Below are 15,608 nucleotides of genomic sequence, written 5' to 3'. Positions count from 1 at the left end.
TAAATTCAAAAAACAAAAAAAAAAAAACATGTTTATTTGTTATAATATCCTTGTATTATAGCAAATACGAGGACCGGTTCATTACAGGTACTTAATAAGGATAGGTGGAATAATTATTTTTCGTGTATCAAATATATATATTAGGGATAGTCACATCACAGCTACCTCTATAGCACTCACCATACTCTGTATATAGGTGCGTAAACATTTGGATATTAGTAAAACAATCTCATACGAAAGAAACATCCTCAATAGGCACCACAATTGATGCAAGACCACATGCAGCTGAATATGACGCCACGTGCATACTTGCTTACACTGGCCAATCACATGCACCGGCCGGTATGACTTGCATTGCATTGCTTATATGCACCGCCACTGCGACAAACGATTAAATTCAGTACCCTATTAACTATCAAACATTCTCCATGGTATCAATTGGTCACGCAATCTAGCCCCGTGCTGCTACGTCCTATCCGCCAGTACCTTCTCCGCCTTGAACGACTGCTCGAAATCAGCGATGATGTCGTCAATGTGCTCAGTTCCGACGGAGATACGGATCGCGTCCTCGGTCACGCCAGAGTCGATGCGTTCCTGCTCGGACAGCTGTTCGTGCGTGGTCGACCACGGGTGAATAGCGAGGGTTTTGGAGTCGCCGACACTGGTCAACGTTAGCATGCATAAATAACTTGTTGGAAAGAGAGAAAGAAGTACTTGGCAAGATTGGAAATCAGCTTGAATCCATCCACAAGCTGGCTACCAGCAGCAGCACCGCCTTTTACTCCAAAGGACAAGACGCCGCCAAAGCCGCGGGGCAGGTATCGCTTCGCAGTCTCATGGCTGGCATGGCTTTCCAAACCCGGATACGAGACCCAGCTCACATTCTCATTTTTCTCGAGCCAGTGCGCCAGGGCCTGCGCATTGGTCGCATGGCGCTCAGCGCGCAGACTCAGCGTCTCCAAACCGAGTAGCAGCTGCTGCGCGGCAAAGGGGTTGAGCGTCGAGCCCAAGTCTCGCAGGATCTCGACTCGGAGGCGGATCGCGAACGTGATAGGGCCAAAGGTATCCCAAAACTTGAGCCCGTGATAGCCCTCGGAAGGCTCGTTGAACTGCGGGAACCGGGCAGCGTTTTTGCCCCAGTCAAACTTGCCACTGTCGACAACGACACCGCCGATGGTGGTGCCGTGGCCGCCAATCCACTTGGTGGCACTGTGCACGACGATGTCGGCGCCGTGGTCGATGGGACGCGCAAAGTAGCCGCCTGCGCCGAACGTGTTGTCGACCTGTGAACTTAGTCATTGCTTCAAAACAAATAGAAGGGGTCAAGAAGTGCTTACGACGAGAGGAATGCCATTGTCGTGGGCCACCTTGGCAAGAGCCTCAAAATCAGGCACGTTGTAGCGAGGGTTGCCAATGGTCTCGACATAGATCGCCTTGGTCTTCTCATCAATGGCCGCGGCAAAGTCGGCAGCCTTGTCACTCTGCACGAACTTGGTCTGGATGCCGAGCCGGGGCAGGAAGACCTTGAGCTGGTTGTACGTGCCGCCGTACAGGTTGGTGGTGGAGATGATGTTATCGCCAGCGTGGGCGAGCGCTGAGATGGCCATGAACTGCGCGGCCTGGCCGGACGATGCAGCTACGGCGGCGACGCCGCCTTCGAGAGCAGCAATGCGTTTTTCAAACACATCGACCGTGGGCTAGATGTCCCAAAGTAAGCAACTATTGAGATACATAGGAGACAGAGCTTGGTAGACGTACGTTCATGATGCGGGAGTAGATGTTGCCAAACTCCTTGAGGCCAAACAGTCTCGCGCCATGGGCCGAGTCATTGAAGACAAACGACTGTTGGATACACAGTTAGCACTCAGTTTGTGGTTGCCAGCTCAGCGCGATGACGAACAGTAGTAGCATAGATCGGGACTGCGCGAGAATTGGTCGCAGGATCAGGCTCCTGACTGTACAATTTCGTTAGCCCATGCACTGTGAATAAGTTTATTTTGAACAGACATACCCAGCGTGGAGCTGCAGCGTCTCGAAGTGCTGCTGTTCAGACATGTTGGCTGTTGGGGTATGGTATCAAATGCGGGGAACTAGTAAATGGCGATGAAGAGTCAACGCAGCAATGCAGATAATGTCGCAGCAATAATATGGCGAAACAGACACCAGCGCTCTTCTGTCAAACGAGTTGTTGTTGCTGTTGTTGTTGCTGTTGAGGGGCAAGTGGTGGTACTTAAGGACGATTCCCCTCCGCGGTCGTCGGATTGCGGGCGCCCACTGCAGATGGCGTGATTTATATGGCGTTCTGTTTCCCCCTCATTTTCGAGATCGGACACGCGCCCATGATTCGTTTGCTGCACGTCTAGTTCGTATTTTCGGTTCATGCAGAGTCAGTGCTAGAGATCCCTGTACAAATACGAATTATTAACAACTCAGGCCAAGCTTCTAGTTAGTTGGCGTATACCCGTTGAAACAATTTGAAAATAATGCAATCAATTCTGAGTCATGATATCACTAAATAAATAATAAAACAAGCCTGAGCCACCCTCCAATGCAACGAAATGACATTTCTGGTGACCTTGGCACCCAGTTACTTTTTTCCCCATTGATTATGATTAACCCCATGGCCAAAGTCAATGGGCAGCCAACACACTAACGCCGAGCCCAAAACAGAAGAAAAAAAAAAAAAAAGACATGATACAATTAAAGTTGTTGAAACACAAGTGCGAAACGAATTGAAATGATCACGCGAACGAACCCTCCCAGTGGAATTTCATCGAATTCATCGAATTCATCCCTGACCAGGAGGAGGTGGCTGAGGCGCAGAACCAGGCTGTCCGCCGAGCATGAATCCAGGAGGCAGCATTGGCATACCAGGGAACTGGAAGCCAAACCCAGGAACGGCCGGAGCCACGGCAGGGTTGTTGAGGTTGGGGGCTTCATGGTCAGCTCCTCCGCCATACATGCCTCCGCCGTTGGGCATGTCCATACCGCGATCTGGCCGCCGGAACCTGTCGCCTCCCTGATTAGTGCGTGACGACTGGGGACCACGTTTGCCGCCGGAATCGGTTGCCATTCGTCTGCTGATTGCTATAAAGGACGTTAGAATCCAAGGCCACAAAATTGGGAACGCTGGGGTAGACAAACCTTTGGATGAGACACCAGCACCGATCTCAATATCTGGCTCCTCTACAACCATGCCACTCTCAATGGCCTTTCCGCCAGTGCCACCATACTCGGCAGTGAGCATCCATTTGCGATCGGCCTCAGTGAGCCTCTCGATGGGAATAACGCTGACTCCGGTTTGGTAGTCGCTGCAGTCCCGGGGTCCGAAACCGACACCCCAACGAGTCTGTAGAACAGTTAGTAAATCAAGTCTGAATTAGCAAGAGCTTTGAATCTTACCCTGAGTTGCATGTCGCCTGACTTGTAAGTCTCCATACCATCTCTAGCCTTCATCGCATCCATGCGATTGATCATTTTGATGAACGCATGGCGCTTGTCAACATTAACGATGCAGGTCTGGACCAGGCCAAACTGGTTGAACAAAGCCCGCAGTTGGGCTTCCGAAGATCTGCATGAAGGGTTAGCAACAGAAAATAAGAGCAATGGGAGGGCAAGAAGACTCACGTGACACCACCGACAAAAAGCGTCCGGCTCAGGACCTTGATTGTGCCCTGACCCATGGAATAATCCCACTCAATCATCTTTGGCCCGGGAGGGGGCAGCGCGGGATCCTTGCGAGGAGGTGATGGGGAACGCCGTCTCCGACCAGGAGGACTGCGTTGCCGATAGTCGTTACCACGTCGTCCCCGATCGCCACCGCGACGGCCAGGAGAGTCTCCGTGATATTCGCCATACACAGGGCTTTCGCGACGGCGTGGGGGCGAGGCCTCACGACGACGGTCCCAGCCAGGAGACCGCGAGCGCCGGCGATATTGACCTGGCGGTGACCGCATATAATCTCTATCGCGGTTGAGATCTCTATCATGATCTCGGGAGCCTACGTTACCCCAGCCCTGACCTGCATCTGGAAGGTTGAAGCCTGCGGCCTGGGCCGGGTTAATTGGGGCCATTCCAGGGTTTGCGCCGTTGGATAGACTGAGGATTTGAAGAGCAGTTCCCCATTGGTCCTGGGGGATACCTTGCGACGCCAGTAGTTGCAGCAACTGAACCTGCTGGAAGACATCAGGTGTTGGTGGCGCTCCAGCTGCGGCGGCTTGTGGAAGTATCGCAGCCAGGGGATTTGGCTGAGAGGCAGCCAATGTATTTGGTGCCGGTGCCATCGGGTTCGCGTTAAGATTACCTAGCCCGGCAAAGGCAGCAGCCCCATACGGATTTACGTTCTGTCCGTTTGCTGCTTGGTCTACCGACGAGGTCACAGGAAGACTAGGAGCATTCAATACATTCAAAGGATTGGATTGTGCAGGAACCCCCGGAGTTGACGGAGCTGCTGTATTCTGCTTGGCCATATCGGCTAGCGCCTTTAATATGGTATGTGTATCAGGAGCGGGCTGGGCAGATGCTCCAGCAGCCGCACTAGGACCAGAGGCATTCTGTAGACCTGCCAATGGGTTAAACCCGGGCGCTGGTGAGCCTTCGGGAGTGGTAGATTCAACATCTATAGGGGGGTGAGATTAGAAGTAGTCCTTGGAAATGGTAATAGTACGGTACGGATTTGGTTGTTTTCCAGGTGCAAATCACGTAATGGAAAGAAAATGGATCAGTTGGGCTTACTCTTAGACAGGGGGGCGTTCAATTTTTGCTTGAAATTGGCCAGCATCGACAACGGAAACGTCTGTCCACGCTCCCAGATATCAACCAGCTTCTTGATTTTCTCCTATAATGGCGAAAGAAATAATACGTAAGTTAACTATCCCGTCAAGAAGAAGCAGCAGCAGTGATTTTAAAAATCCAAAGCAGTCTAGACCGGATGTAGGGCAAGTGAAAATGAGGTGAATACGCAGGGAAGCCAGGGCTGCATGCATATATCCATCCAGTAGTGGAATTCCAAATGCATACAGCGACCCAGCCGCGACTCTTCTAGTTCGGGCTTGGGCCGGTCTAGGGTTTTGACTAATGGAGTAAATTTCTCTTCTGTTTGTTCTAGAGCGTACCTTTTGATCTTCAGGAGCGTTGTTTAGAATATCTGTCATAAGCACTGGCAAGAGTTCGGTTACTCGGTTGACTCCAGCAGCAAAAGTGCCGTCAGGAGCTGCACTGCCAGGGGGTTGTCCAGCCTTTCGAGCTGCGTCTACCCATTGTCGAGTTACAGAGTCTACGACATATAGGACGCCCAATTTGTGTGTTCCCGGCGTTCGCTTGAAGTGCGTAAAAATCTTTTGGACGAGGACGGATTCGGACTGTTGTCACGAGAACAAGTTAGCGTGATGGAAAAGCAGAATATACGAAAAAAAAGAGAGTTCGATCTGATAGAACAGACGTACCTGAATGTTGGCAGTGCAGAGTTGGGTGATACTGCCAATCTTGGAACCTGACACGCCTGGGGGTTTTAAACTAAGCATCGACTGAAGGTAGCCATCGAGCTCTGCTACGGCAGAAGACATGACTGCCAGTACAACTATGTTTCCCAACCAAGGAAGGCGTAGACCAGATTATTGGAAAGACGAGAGCCTTTTCTGGCGACTAAGAAATGGTAAAGTCTGCTGTCTACTGACAGTTCAAGTTTCAGCAAAATGCTGGAGTGTGTCAGAACACGTTTTGACTGGAGAAAAATACACTGCGCGTAGCAGGAGCCCACAGGCTGATTCTAGCGATCGCGTCACTACAGACTTGGCCGAGCGCGTCGTGTTTGCGACCCAAAGTGCAGCTACAGGCAGCGAATCTAGGAGCTCGACGGCGAGAGTTGAGTACGGATACGGCTCGCAGACAGCGCAGTGCAGCAGCTGTATGTAGCCTACTTACGACGACGAAGCAGTGTTGATGGATGGACAGAGAGAACGGAGAGTGGTGATGATGATGGAGGTGGTGAGTGTGGGAGAAAAGAAACTGGAAGGGGCGAGCAAAAGAAACGGCCTGACTTCCGCTAGCCCGAAAGGGGGGACATCACGTGAGTGACGTGTACCGTAACCACATATTATTTTCTTTCTTTTTTATTATTATTATTTGATAATAATGAATGATGAAATAAATAATATTAATATGATGTGAGTAATGACAAGCAAGACGAGTCATTATTATTACTATTTCTATTACTATTATTATTATATATTTATTGATTTATTTAACTTTTATTTATTTATTGCCTTGCTGTACGCAGAATCCGTTCGCCCTTGAATCAGTATACCAGCCACTGATACTACTACTCATAGTACGCAACAATATAACAAGACAATAATAAAAAATAATAGAGAATTAAAAAAAATACAACATGTGATGAAAAATGACGGCACTGGCGTCGGGAGAGCGTGCCGTCCGATGCAACTCGCTCGGCACAGACCGGACGCTCCAGTGCGACAAAGTGTTGCTGCCGCTGCCGGCGCTAGCCCGCATGCGGCCTAGCCCCGAAAAAGGACGCAAAAGCAACAGCTTGCTCGATTTCTCCCTCCGGTCTACCGGTCTCTTTTTCTCCCTCGAGTCCTGTACATTACAACAATATCCCCTCCCCTGCCGTGTATAGTCTTTCTCTCTGGCAATTGTCTGTCATTCCATACTAGCCATGGCTTCTTCATTGAGACTGGGAAGCTCCGCGATCCGCTCGTCCCTGGTTACCAAGCCTGCCGTCCAGTCCGCCGCTTTCAACGGTCTGCGATGCTATTCCACCGGCAAGGCTAAGGTACGTGCTTCTTTGCGCTGCTTCGGTGACTCTGCTTGCTAACATGTTTTGCTCGCTAGTCCCTCAAGGACACCTTCGCCGACAAGCTCCCCGAAGAGATCGAGAAGGTCAAGAAGCTCCGAAAGTATGTTGCCTCCGTTCCGGCTTGTATACCGCAATCGCTCATGTCTACTTTTTTCTTAATACAGGGACTTTGGCTCCAAGGTCGTTGGCGAGGTCACTTTGGACCAGGTCTACGGTGGTGCTCGTGGCATCAAGTCCCTTGTTTGGGAGGTGAGTCACTTTCGTCGCAATTCGACTTGGTCCGTATTAACGAGTCATCTAGGGATCCGTTCTTGACAGCGAGGAGGGCATCCGCTTCCGTGGCAAAACGGTTGGTTGCCCTTGCGCCTTATGTACTGCTGCACGAAGCTGACAGGCTTTTATAGATCCCAGAATGCCAGGAACTACTCCCCAAGGCCCCTGGCGGAGAGGAGCCTCTCCCCGAAGGTAAGGCGTCATATCAAGCCCCGAGTTACTTCTCGTTAACTGTCCGGAATAGGTCTTTTCTGGCTCCTGCTTACCGGCGAGGTCCCCAGCGAGCAGCAGGTCCGTAACCTGTCCGCCGAATGGGCTGCTCGTTCCGACGTCCCCAAGTTTGTCGAGGAGCTCATTGACCGCTGCCCCAACGACCTCCACCCCATGGCTCAGTTCTCCCTCGCCGTGACCGCCCTGGAGCACGAATCCGCCTTCGCCAAGGCCTACGCCAAGGGTATCAACAAGAAGGAATACTGGCAATACACCTTCGAGGACTCGATGGACCTCATCGCCAAGCTCCCCACCATTGCTGCCCGCATCTACCGCAACGTTTTCAAGGACGGCAAGGTCGCCGCTGTCCAGAAGGACAAGGACTACTCCTACAACTTGGCCAACCAGCTCGGATTCGGCGAGAACAAGGACTTTGTTGAATTGATGCGTCTGTACCTTACCATCCACTCCGACCACGAGGGTGGTAATGTCAGCGCCCACACCACCCACCTTGTCGGCAGCGCTCTCAGCTCCCCATACCTCTCTCTGTCCGCCGGTCTGAACGGTCTTGCCGGCCCTCTCCACGGATTGTACGTTTTTTTTTTTCACTTTGTTCACTTTACAGACTACCCGCTAACATGGAATCTCCGCGCAGGGCCAACCAAGAGGTTCTTGTCTGGTTGCAGAAGATGAAGAAGGCCATTGGCAACGACCTTAGCGACGAGGCCATCAAGAACTACCTCTGGTCCACCTTGAACGGCGGCCAGGTTGTTCCCGGTTACGGCCACGCCGTTCTCCGCAAGACCGACCCTCGCTACGTGTCTCAGCGTGAATTCGCTCTCCGCCACCTCCCTGATGACCCGATGTTCAAGCTTGTCAGCCAGGTTTACAAGATCGCTCCTGGCGTTCTTACCGAGCACGGAAAGACCAAGAACCCCTACCCTAACGTGGATGCTGTAAGTGTTTAATTTCTGTTAAACGAGTGGCCGGAACACACGCTAACTAGATGACCAGCACTCTGGTGTCCTCCTGCAATACTACGGCCTGAACGAGGCCAGCTACTACACCGTTCTCTTCGGTGTTTCCCGCGCCCTCGGTGTTCTTCCTCAGCTGATCATTGACCGCGCCCTCGGTGCCCCCATTGAGCGCCCCAAGAGTTTCAGCACCGAGGCTTATGCCAAGCTTGTCGGCGCTAAGCTGTAAATTTCTGTCCCGAGAGACTCGCTTTTGAACAGGAATATTCAACACGTATAGAAATGGCCTTGGGTGGCCAGTGTACAATTTTGTTTAATATGGTATTAGTTAGACCGGGATGGATATGGATCTAGTTCAATTATTATGTACGTCTTGATGAGAATGAACAGGGTCTAGCACTGTATGGAATCATTATCATCGATTATTATTATTGCGTCGTACATGGAATTCTTATTTATTTCGGGGGTTGAATTCAATAATATGGCATTCAATTTGGCTATTCTTGGCCAGAATCGCAGCTTGGACCAATACCCACCTGTGGTGCGACCATTAAAAAAAAGAAAAAAAAAGCAATCATAAACCCCAAAAAACAAAACAAAACAAAACTAGCGACCAAAAAATGTATCTCAACACTAATCCGTTGGGGAGTCAGGGACAGCCCGTTTTTTCCCGGGGATTATCGACGCTGGCCGAAGAAACTCACCGGGGAATGAGCAATGCAAGTAGCACAGGGATGGCGAATGCTACAATAATCATGGAGTAATCAGTTTAGCAGTCAAGCATACTAAACAGTAACTAAATAGACAATTATTGTGTTCTGTAGTTCGGAAAATGCCCAATTAACAGTGCTCGGTAATTGAAGTTAACTAGTCGCCGCGGTTACTGGTCGCTAGCCCGGCGACTGCAAGGTTTCCCTTGTGATACAGCTTGCTTCCTCTCCCCGTTCGCTCTCACTCTCACTCTTACTTTCTCCCTCACCTGTCAGTCTGTCGCTTGTCGCACTCTCCCCTCTTCGCTATTCATCTCTGCAATCGCTTTGAACCTTCGTTCCCCATTGCCCGACTTTTCTTCCTTCCCATCTCTTCTTCACTTCCGTAGGCGACGAAGCCCCCGATATCCCTTGGTCAGGGCCCCTTTCAGCGTTCCCAACCATCAAAGATGTCCGACACTGCCGCTAAGCCGATCGAGAAGAAGCCGGTCAAGTTTAGCAATCTGCTACGTGAGTCCGAGTCAAAGAAAAAAAAAGTGATGGCGGAGGAGGTACAATTTTGTGCAGCTGGAGTCTAACAGATGAACCACAACAGTTGGCGCGGGATTGAACATGTTCGAGTAAGTAGTAGTCCTGCCACAATATATATTCTGCGTTCCAATCGCATTTTTTCATGGACGAATGCTGATAAAAGATCTAGAGTCACAACGTTGGGACAGGTGCGCATCCACAATCGCAACTCGTGATAATACCAATTGCAGCATAATTACTAAACTGTTTTCTATAGCCGCTGGAAGTGACCAAGACCACCATGGCTGCCAATCGTGCCGATTCTTTCGCCGGGGCCATGAGACGGATTTGGGGGCGCGGTGGCATTTTCGGCTGTAAGACTAATTCCTACTGAGGACTTTGCTTGGTTGGACAAACTAACTGGATTTTTTTTCTCTCTTTTAGACTACCAAGGTCTCATTCCCTGGGCCTGGATTGAGGCTTCCACCAAGGGCGCCGTGCTGCTTTTCGTGGCCTCCGAGGCCGAGTTCTACACCAAAACCTACGGCGCGTCCGACTTTGGTGCTGGTATTGTTGGTGGTATGGCCGGTGGTGTTGCACAGGCTTACGCAACCGTCGGTTTCTGTACATGCATGAAGACGGTCGAGATCACCCGTCACAAGCTGTCCGCTACTGGCGTCAAGCCCCCGGGCACCTGGGAAACATTCATGGACATCTACCGCAAAGAAGGAATCCGTGGTATCAACAAGGGTGTTAATGCGGTCGCCATCCGTCAAACAACCAACTGGGGTTCTCGTTTCGGTCTTTCTCGATTGATCGAGATCGGCATTCGCAAAATGTCCAACAAGGACGACGGCCAGAAGCTGACCGCCGCCGAGAAGATCGTCGCCTCGGGACTGGGTGGTGGTCTGTCCGCTTGGAACCAGCCCATCGAGGTCATCCGTATCGAGATGCAGAGCAAGACCGAAGACCCTAACCGCCCCAAGAACTTGACTGTCGGCAAGACTTTCAGGTACATCTACCAGAACAACGGAATCAAGGGTCTGTACCGCGGAGTCGCTCCTCGTATTGGCCTGGGAATGTGGCAGACTGTATGCATGGTGGCTCTGGGTGACTTGTAAGCTCTTAACCTCCCTCGAACATTGATCAATACTAACGAAACGTGAACAGGGCCAAGGATGCTGTAGAAAAGCTCACTGGCGACAAGGTCTCCGCAAAGCACTAAAGAGGGTTTGAAATACCCCTCGCCCTGGCATTACATCTGGAGGGCGGGTTTTTGTTCTCATATCATGAATGGGGACAGACACTTGGTGGTTAAAGAGGTGGTTAGAGATTATTTGTTAGTACCTTTGAACGGAATATATAGACTTTTTATTGTGTAGAACTGGGCATGAGCTTGGATTGTATTCCTTTTCTGGAGAATAAAGTGAACATTATGGACTTTTCCCCCATTGGCTATAACATTGAAGATTGCATGTATACATCTCCTTGGAAGATAAACAGAATAAATGCATATGCTTTTACAAAGAATATGTGTTGGCACCGAAATCCATGGGTTCCACTTCCACATCGGAAAGCCCCACCGGCATGCCCATCTACAGTTACGTAGGTTGGTTCCTGCTCGAATTCATATTCAACAAGAAATGATACATCTTGCTGTTCACTGCACGCGCAATATTGTAGATCACATGCTCCTCGAAGAAAAAAAAAGGACAGCATGATTAGATTCGTGCCGTATCAATCGCAAGCGCAGACGGACGGGCGGCATGTTCTACGTGCATGCACCGCATGCCGGAAACGCAAGGTAAGTAGTCTAACACTGCATGCATACGTGTTACATCTAATGTGACATACATATTTAGAAACGTTGCCATCATGATAATTTTGCTCGTGGAAACAGTCGCATAGACGACTCGCCACATGAAGAGCGGCAGGTTCGCAAGAGAGCGCGGTATCTTTCTTCTAGTAACCCTGTTGCTGGCGATGAGGATAGCCATATTTCCAATAATACTATAGATGCTCAAACCGATGAAGAGAATGGCGACGACGATAACGACGGCGAAAGCGATGGAGAAGCCCGCTTCGTCGGCCATCTCAATCCCGAATCCGCCTTTCTCGCAGCAATCAGTCCGACGCCCACATCGGCACAGACGGATAACATAGGAGTATGGATTTCACGCCAGCCCGCAGCAGCAACAGAGCAGTCGAGGACTGGCACCGCGCCGGAGTTGACTCGAAAGAATTCAATGCCTGCTGCGGCCATGGTTGGAGCGAGGGAGCTCCGTTGGGAGGAACTCACCTTGCAGCATTTGCCTGAAGAAGCCGGGTTTCAGGCTCTGTATACGATTTATCTCGACGAAATACATCCTATATTTCCAGTGATTGACCGACACGCTATGGAGGCTATGCCGGTTACAAGCCCCGAATGCAGTCTCCTACGACTGGCTGTATGCATCGCAGCCAGTGTGAACCCGCGGGCCAAAGATTATCTGAAGCCGCGAAGAAGCAAACATTATTACTCGTCGCGAGAGGGGCTCATTAGGGATATGATATTCTCCCTCCGTCTTTTACTCAGCTTGGGACTGGTGAAGGATAAGATAGTGCTTGTGCAAGCGCTGTCCCTTGTAGCCCTGTTTACGCAATATGCAAAGGACCGCGACTTATCAACAGAATTATCAGCAAGTGCAATTGGTTACAGCCATACCGCCGGACTGCACCTGGAGAACCAGGGCGGCAAAAGTCACGACGACGAGGGCCAGAGCGAAGAAGCTCGATGTCGACTGTTCTGCTGTGTGTGGGCGTTGGATAAGCTAAATGCTGCAACGCAGGGACGACCGGTCATGATGCACGAGAGGGATATTGGAAGGAACGTGACAGATGCTGTTATGGTCCAGCAGCCGCCTTTTCAGCTATTGCTTTGGATAGTAGTGTTGCTAGACAGGGTCATAGGGCTCTATCGGCCACACCACACCGAGACTTCAACTTTTCCAGAAACCGATTTCCCTTTGTTTGAGGATCTGATCGACAAGACAAATGCTGCTCATGTCAACAGCCGTTTTCTAGGTAATCCAAAAACACTCCCTGCTTGTCAAATCCTGGCTAACCATGACGATAGGCACCGCAGAGGTCCTCTACCACTCAGTGGCAATGCTAGCCTGCCGTGTAAAATCCCTGCACGAGCCCGCTACAGCCTCTGCAGCTTCCCTCCGCCAAAGCCTCTCTGCGATCAAGGCTACATCAATCGTGTCCGAAGGGCTGGAAACGTTCCTGAGCAACCTGCCTATCATTCCATACGCCATTTCCCTTTCACTGCGTGTCGCGTATCGAGACCTGCGCACTAGTCGCTCTTCCATGTTGCGAGAGCGAGCAAAGAAACAGCTGCTAGCCAACTCAAAGCTTCTCCATCGTTTGGGAAGTAAATTTGGCTCTGTTACCGCATTGGCCAATATGGCAGAGCAGAGTATCCATAAAATGGATAGGCAGAGCCAGCAAATATCTACTTCTCTACAAACTGATGAGCCATCGGCTGCCACTGCCACGGATCCATCAGTGTTTGGATTGCATCCTAGTCATGAAACGAGAACAAACACTGCAGCTACCAACGCTGCACAAGAGTCATTGATATCTACTACCGAGTCTGATGACCGGTCAGTCTCTGAAAGGATACCCCATGAGTTTGGCCCTAATGAGCTCGATTTAGAGAATATGGATTTGTCTGTTTTTGATAGCATGTTTAATTTGGACATGTTTTCGACCTTTGAAGTGCCTGAGGAGTGGTCATGATACGTCAATACATGTATATATATAATGAAACTCATGCAGACGGTCTACTACTGTGCACGTATACCAAAGCTAATTGTACGATCAACAGATCAACATTATAATAAAACATAAACATAAACATCGATATCGATACTTGTCTAAAGAATTTGCTAGATTCGAAAATACGATACAAATACAGACAACACACAAAGGAGATATATCTGTCAACTGATTGGTTGCAACATTTGAATAGGGGGAGCTGTAAAACAGGGGGGTGGTTGTATGAGTTTGGGGTTTGGATAAATAGAAAATTGGGGGAAATGATGATGATGCACTTTACAAGGAGAAGAAAAAGAGCTTTCTTCTCTTTTTAACCAACCCATACAAAAACAAACCCCGTCTAGATTATTTTTTGGCTTCTTGTATAAACTCTTTTAGACAGTCAGGCCAAGGTCTTCAGCAAAGGGGAGCTTGAAGAGGTCTCCGACGACGGCGACGGAAGCCTTGCCGGAAACAAAGGATTTGGCAAGCTGGAAGAATTGTTTGTTAGTTTATCGTATGTCAATCGAAAGATGGGGGGAGTTTGCTTACCTGCTGAACCTGCTGAGCAGAGACCTTTTCAAAGCTCGAGGCAACCTCGGAGATCTGCAAGGGCTTGGTGCCGTTGATCAAAGCTGAGCCGGTCAGCTCAACGCCGGTCTCAAGGACCTGGGCGGCCTCGAGCGCGCGGAACTTGGCCAGCGCAATAGCCTTCTTGACTTCCTCAGCGGCGACCTCACCGGCGGCCACCTTCTTGAGAGCATCGACAGCACCCTTGGAGACAGCGGCGACCGAGTCGGCCTTGCCAGAGACGGAAATGGTGAAGAGACCGGCATCGGAGTAGCCGTAATTCTTGGTAGAAACCTTGACGCGGTGGCCCTCGGTAGCCTTGCCAATGAGGGAGAAGCCAGGAGTCCACTTGATCGACGACTCGCCTCCCAGCAGAGCAGCCAGAACAGCAACCTCAGGCTTGTATCCCGAAGTACCGAACTGGGCAGATCCGGGGAAGCTGAGAACAATGGCGTTTCCAGCCTGGCTTGCAGTGCGCTGCTCACCACCGTAGAACTTGCTGGCCACGCTCTCCTTGACCTTGAACTGACCGGAAGATGTGGAAGAGGTTTGCTGGCCAAAGAATTGGCTCACCCACTTGGACACATCAGCGGAGTTGGGGCCGACGGAAACGAGAGCAATGTTGGGTTTGGCATAGGCGCTTTGGGCGAATTCGGTAAGACCCTCGCTGCTGACGTACGACTCTACTGGGGTGGAAGAGGTGGCGAAAAGGCTCTCACCAAGACCGCGGTGGAAAGCAGTTGCGTGAGCCGAGTTCAAAGCCAAGTTCTCTGCCTTCTCCAAAATGACCTGTTGGCGGAGCTTGATGTTGGGAAGGACCAGCTCGTTCCACTCATATGCTGTGTGCTGATGTTAGATCTGAAATTATTCGATTCGAAGAAACAACACGGCCATGCTTACGAGAGTATTTTGTCTGAGAAGAAACCTCTGCGAGCAATTCGGTAAAGTATGGGAGATCTTCCGACAAAAACTTGGCTTGAAGAACAACGTTTTCGCGGGTGTGTTTGGCTGTGATCTCGCTACCCAAGAGTTCTGCCTCACGGGTGATACGCAAGCCCGAGCGCTTCAAGGTGCTCTGCAGGTAAAGCAATTACCAATTAGAAATCTGGTTGCATATAGGATCGATAGAAGAGACGATTGGGATAGCGTACCTTGAAAGCGAACGACTCGAGAGCATCGGTGTAGCCAGGGAATGGCTGGTAGCGAGGGCCAGCCTTTGCGACCAGCGCCAGTGTCGTAGTAGGGCCTCCGACATCTCTGTTGGCCAATTTGACACCAGCAGCCTCGGTGGTCTCGTACTGAAGGCTGGGGCTCTCGGCGGAAGCGAAGGCTCGACGTTGGGTCCGGAGCGCACGCTGCGCTGACCGGGCGAAAGCAGACCTCGACAACATGATCGGACGGGTTATCGTAGAAGAGGAGAAGAAAATGGTCGGCAGATGGGGAGCAATTGAGCGACCCTGGGGTGGCGGGAGTTCGGCAAGCTGCTGTTGAGGTCTGCTGGACCGACGTTTGAAAAGCTTCAAGATCCGAGCCGACCTGGCTTGCACGCCATTAGCCGCGCCCTGATTGGCCTGCGGGCGGAATCGGATCAAGAGGAGCTGCGCCGTCACGTGACGGCACGTGACTACCGCCGGTGCAACCTTGGCGCGGGCGGTCGCGATTTTGCAGCTGCGGGACCGTCCTGGGCTAGTGCTAAAAAAGTAAAAATACCAGACTTGCGCCCTCAAGAAGAACCGTCAGTCA

At 50.8% G+C, this 15,608-nt stretch overlaps 6 protein-coding genes across 6 annotated transcripts; 3 read left to right on the top strand and 3 right to left on the bottom strand.

Annotated features, from left to right (window-relative positions):
• Positions 1-465: 465 nt before the first annotated feature.
• On the bottom strand, positions 466-2,055 carry TRUGW13939_07884 (uncharacterized protein; the record flags this gene model as incomplete). Its single annotated transcript, XM_035491021.1, has 6 exons — positions 466-661; positions 715-1,283; positions 1,338-1,697; positions 1,759-1,842; positions 1,901-1,955; positions 2,012-2,055. 6 exons carry the CDS (start codon positions 2,053-2,055, stop codon positions 466-468), a joined length of 1,308 nt encoding a protein of 435 aa, XP_035346914.1.
• Positions 2,056-2,788: 733 nt separating this feature from the next.
• TRUGW13939_07883 (uncharacterized protein) lies at positions 2,789-5,564 on the bottom strand (the record flags this gene model as incomplete). The annotated part of the gene is made up of 7 exons (XM_035491020.1): positions 2,789-3,087; positions 3,145-3,349; positions 3,403-3,571; positions 3,628-4,618; positions 4,735-4,837; positions 5,115-5,360; positions 5,445-5,564. The coding sequence occupies 7 exons, from the start codon at positions 5,562-5,564 to the stop codon at positions 2,789-2,791; spliced, it is 2,133 nt and encodes a 710-aa protein (XP_035346913.1).
• A 1,112-nt stretch (positions 5,565-6,676) lies between these two features.
• TRUGW13939_07882 (uncharacterized protein) lies at positions 6,677-8,503 on the top strand (the record flags this gene model as incomplete). The annotated part of the gene is made up of 8 exons (XM_035491019.1): positions 6,677-6,793; positions 6,853-6,917; positions 6,982-7,066; positions 7,119-7,166; positions 7,222-7,282; positions 7,335-7,890; positions 7,956-8,256; positions 8,315-8,503. The coding sequence occupies 8 exons, from the start codon at positions 6,677-6,679 to the stop codon at positions 8,501-8,503; spliced, it is 1,422 nt and encodes a 473-aa protein (XP_035346912.1).
• A 930-nt stretch (positions 8,504-9,433) lies between these two features.
• Positions 9,434-10,719, top strand: TRUGW13939_07881 (uncharacterized protein; the record flags this gene model as incomplete). Its single annotated transcript, XM_035491018.1, has 4 exons — positions 9,434-9,535; positions 9,772-9,868; positions 9,939-10,611; positions 10,665-10,719. 4 exons carry the CDS (start codon positions 9,434-9,436, stop codon positions 10,717-10,719), a joined length of 927 nt encoding a protein of 308 aa, XP_035346911.1.
• A 492-nt stretch (positions 10,720-11,211) lies between these two features.
• Positions 11,212-13,277, top strand: TRUGW13939_07880 (uncharacterized protein; the record flags this gene model as incomplete). Its single annotated transcript, XM_035491017.1, has 3 exons — positions 11,212-11,298; positions 11,357-12,557; positions 12,610-13,277. The coding sequence occupies 3 exons, from the start codon at positions 11,212-11,214 to the stop codon at positions 13,275-13,277; spliced, it is 1,956 nt and encodes a 651-aa protein (XP_035346910.1).
• A 413-nt stretch (positions 13,278-13,690) lies between these two features.
• TRUGW13939_07879 (uncharacterized protein) lies at positions 13,691-15,556 on the bottom strand (the record flags this gene model as incomplete). The annotated part of the gene is made up of 4 exons (XM_035491016.1): positions 13,691-13,786; positions 13,848-14,704; positions 14,766-14,940; positions 15,017-15,556. Coding segments are annotated over 4 exons (1,668 nt in total), but the record flags the coding sequence as incomplete, so codon positions are not given.
• Positions 15,557-15,608: the final 52 nt, after the last annotated feature.

The sequence above is a fragment of the Talaromyces rugulosus genome, chromosome IV (assembly GCF_013368755.1).
Source record: "Talaromyces rugulosus chromosome IV, complete sequence".
NCBI lineage: Eukaryota > Fungi > Ascomycota > Eurotiomycetes > Eurotiales > Trichocomaceae > Talaromyces > Talaromyces rugulosus.
This window is presented reverse-complemented; position numbering and strand designations above follow the sequence as displayed.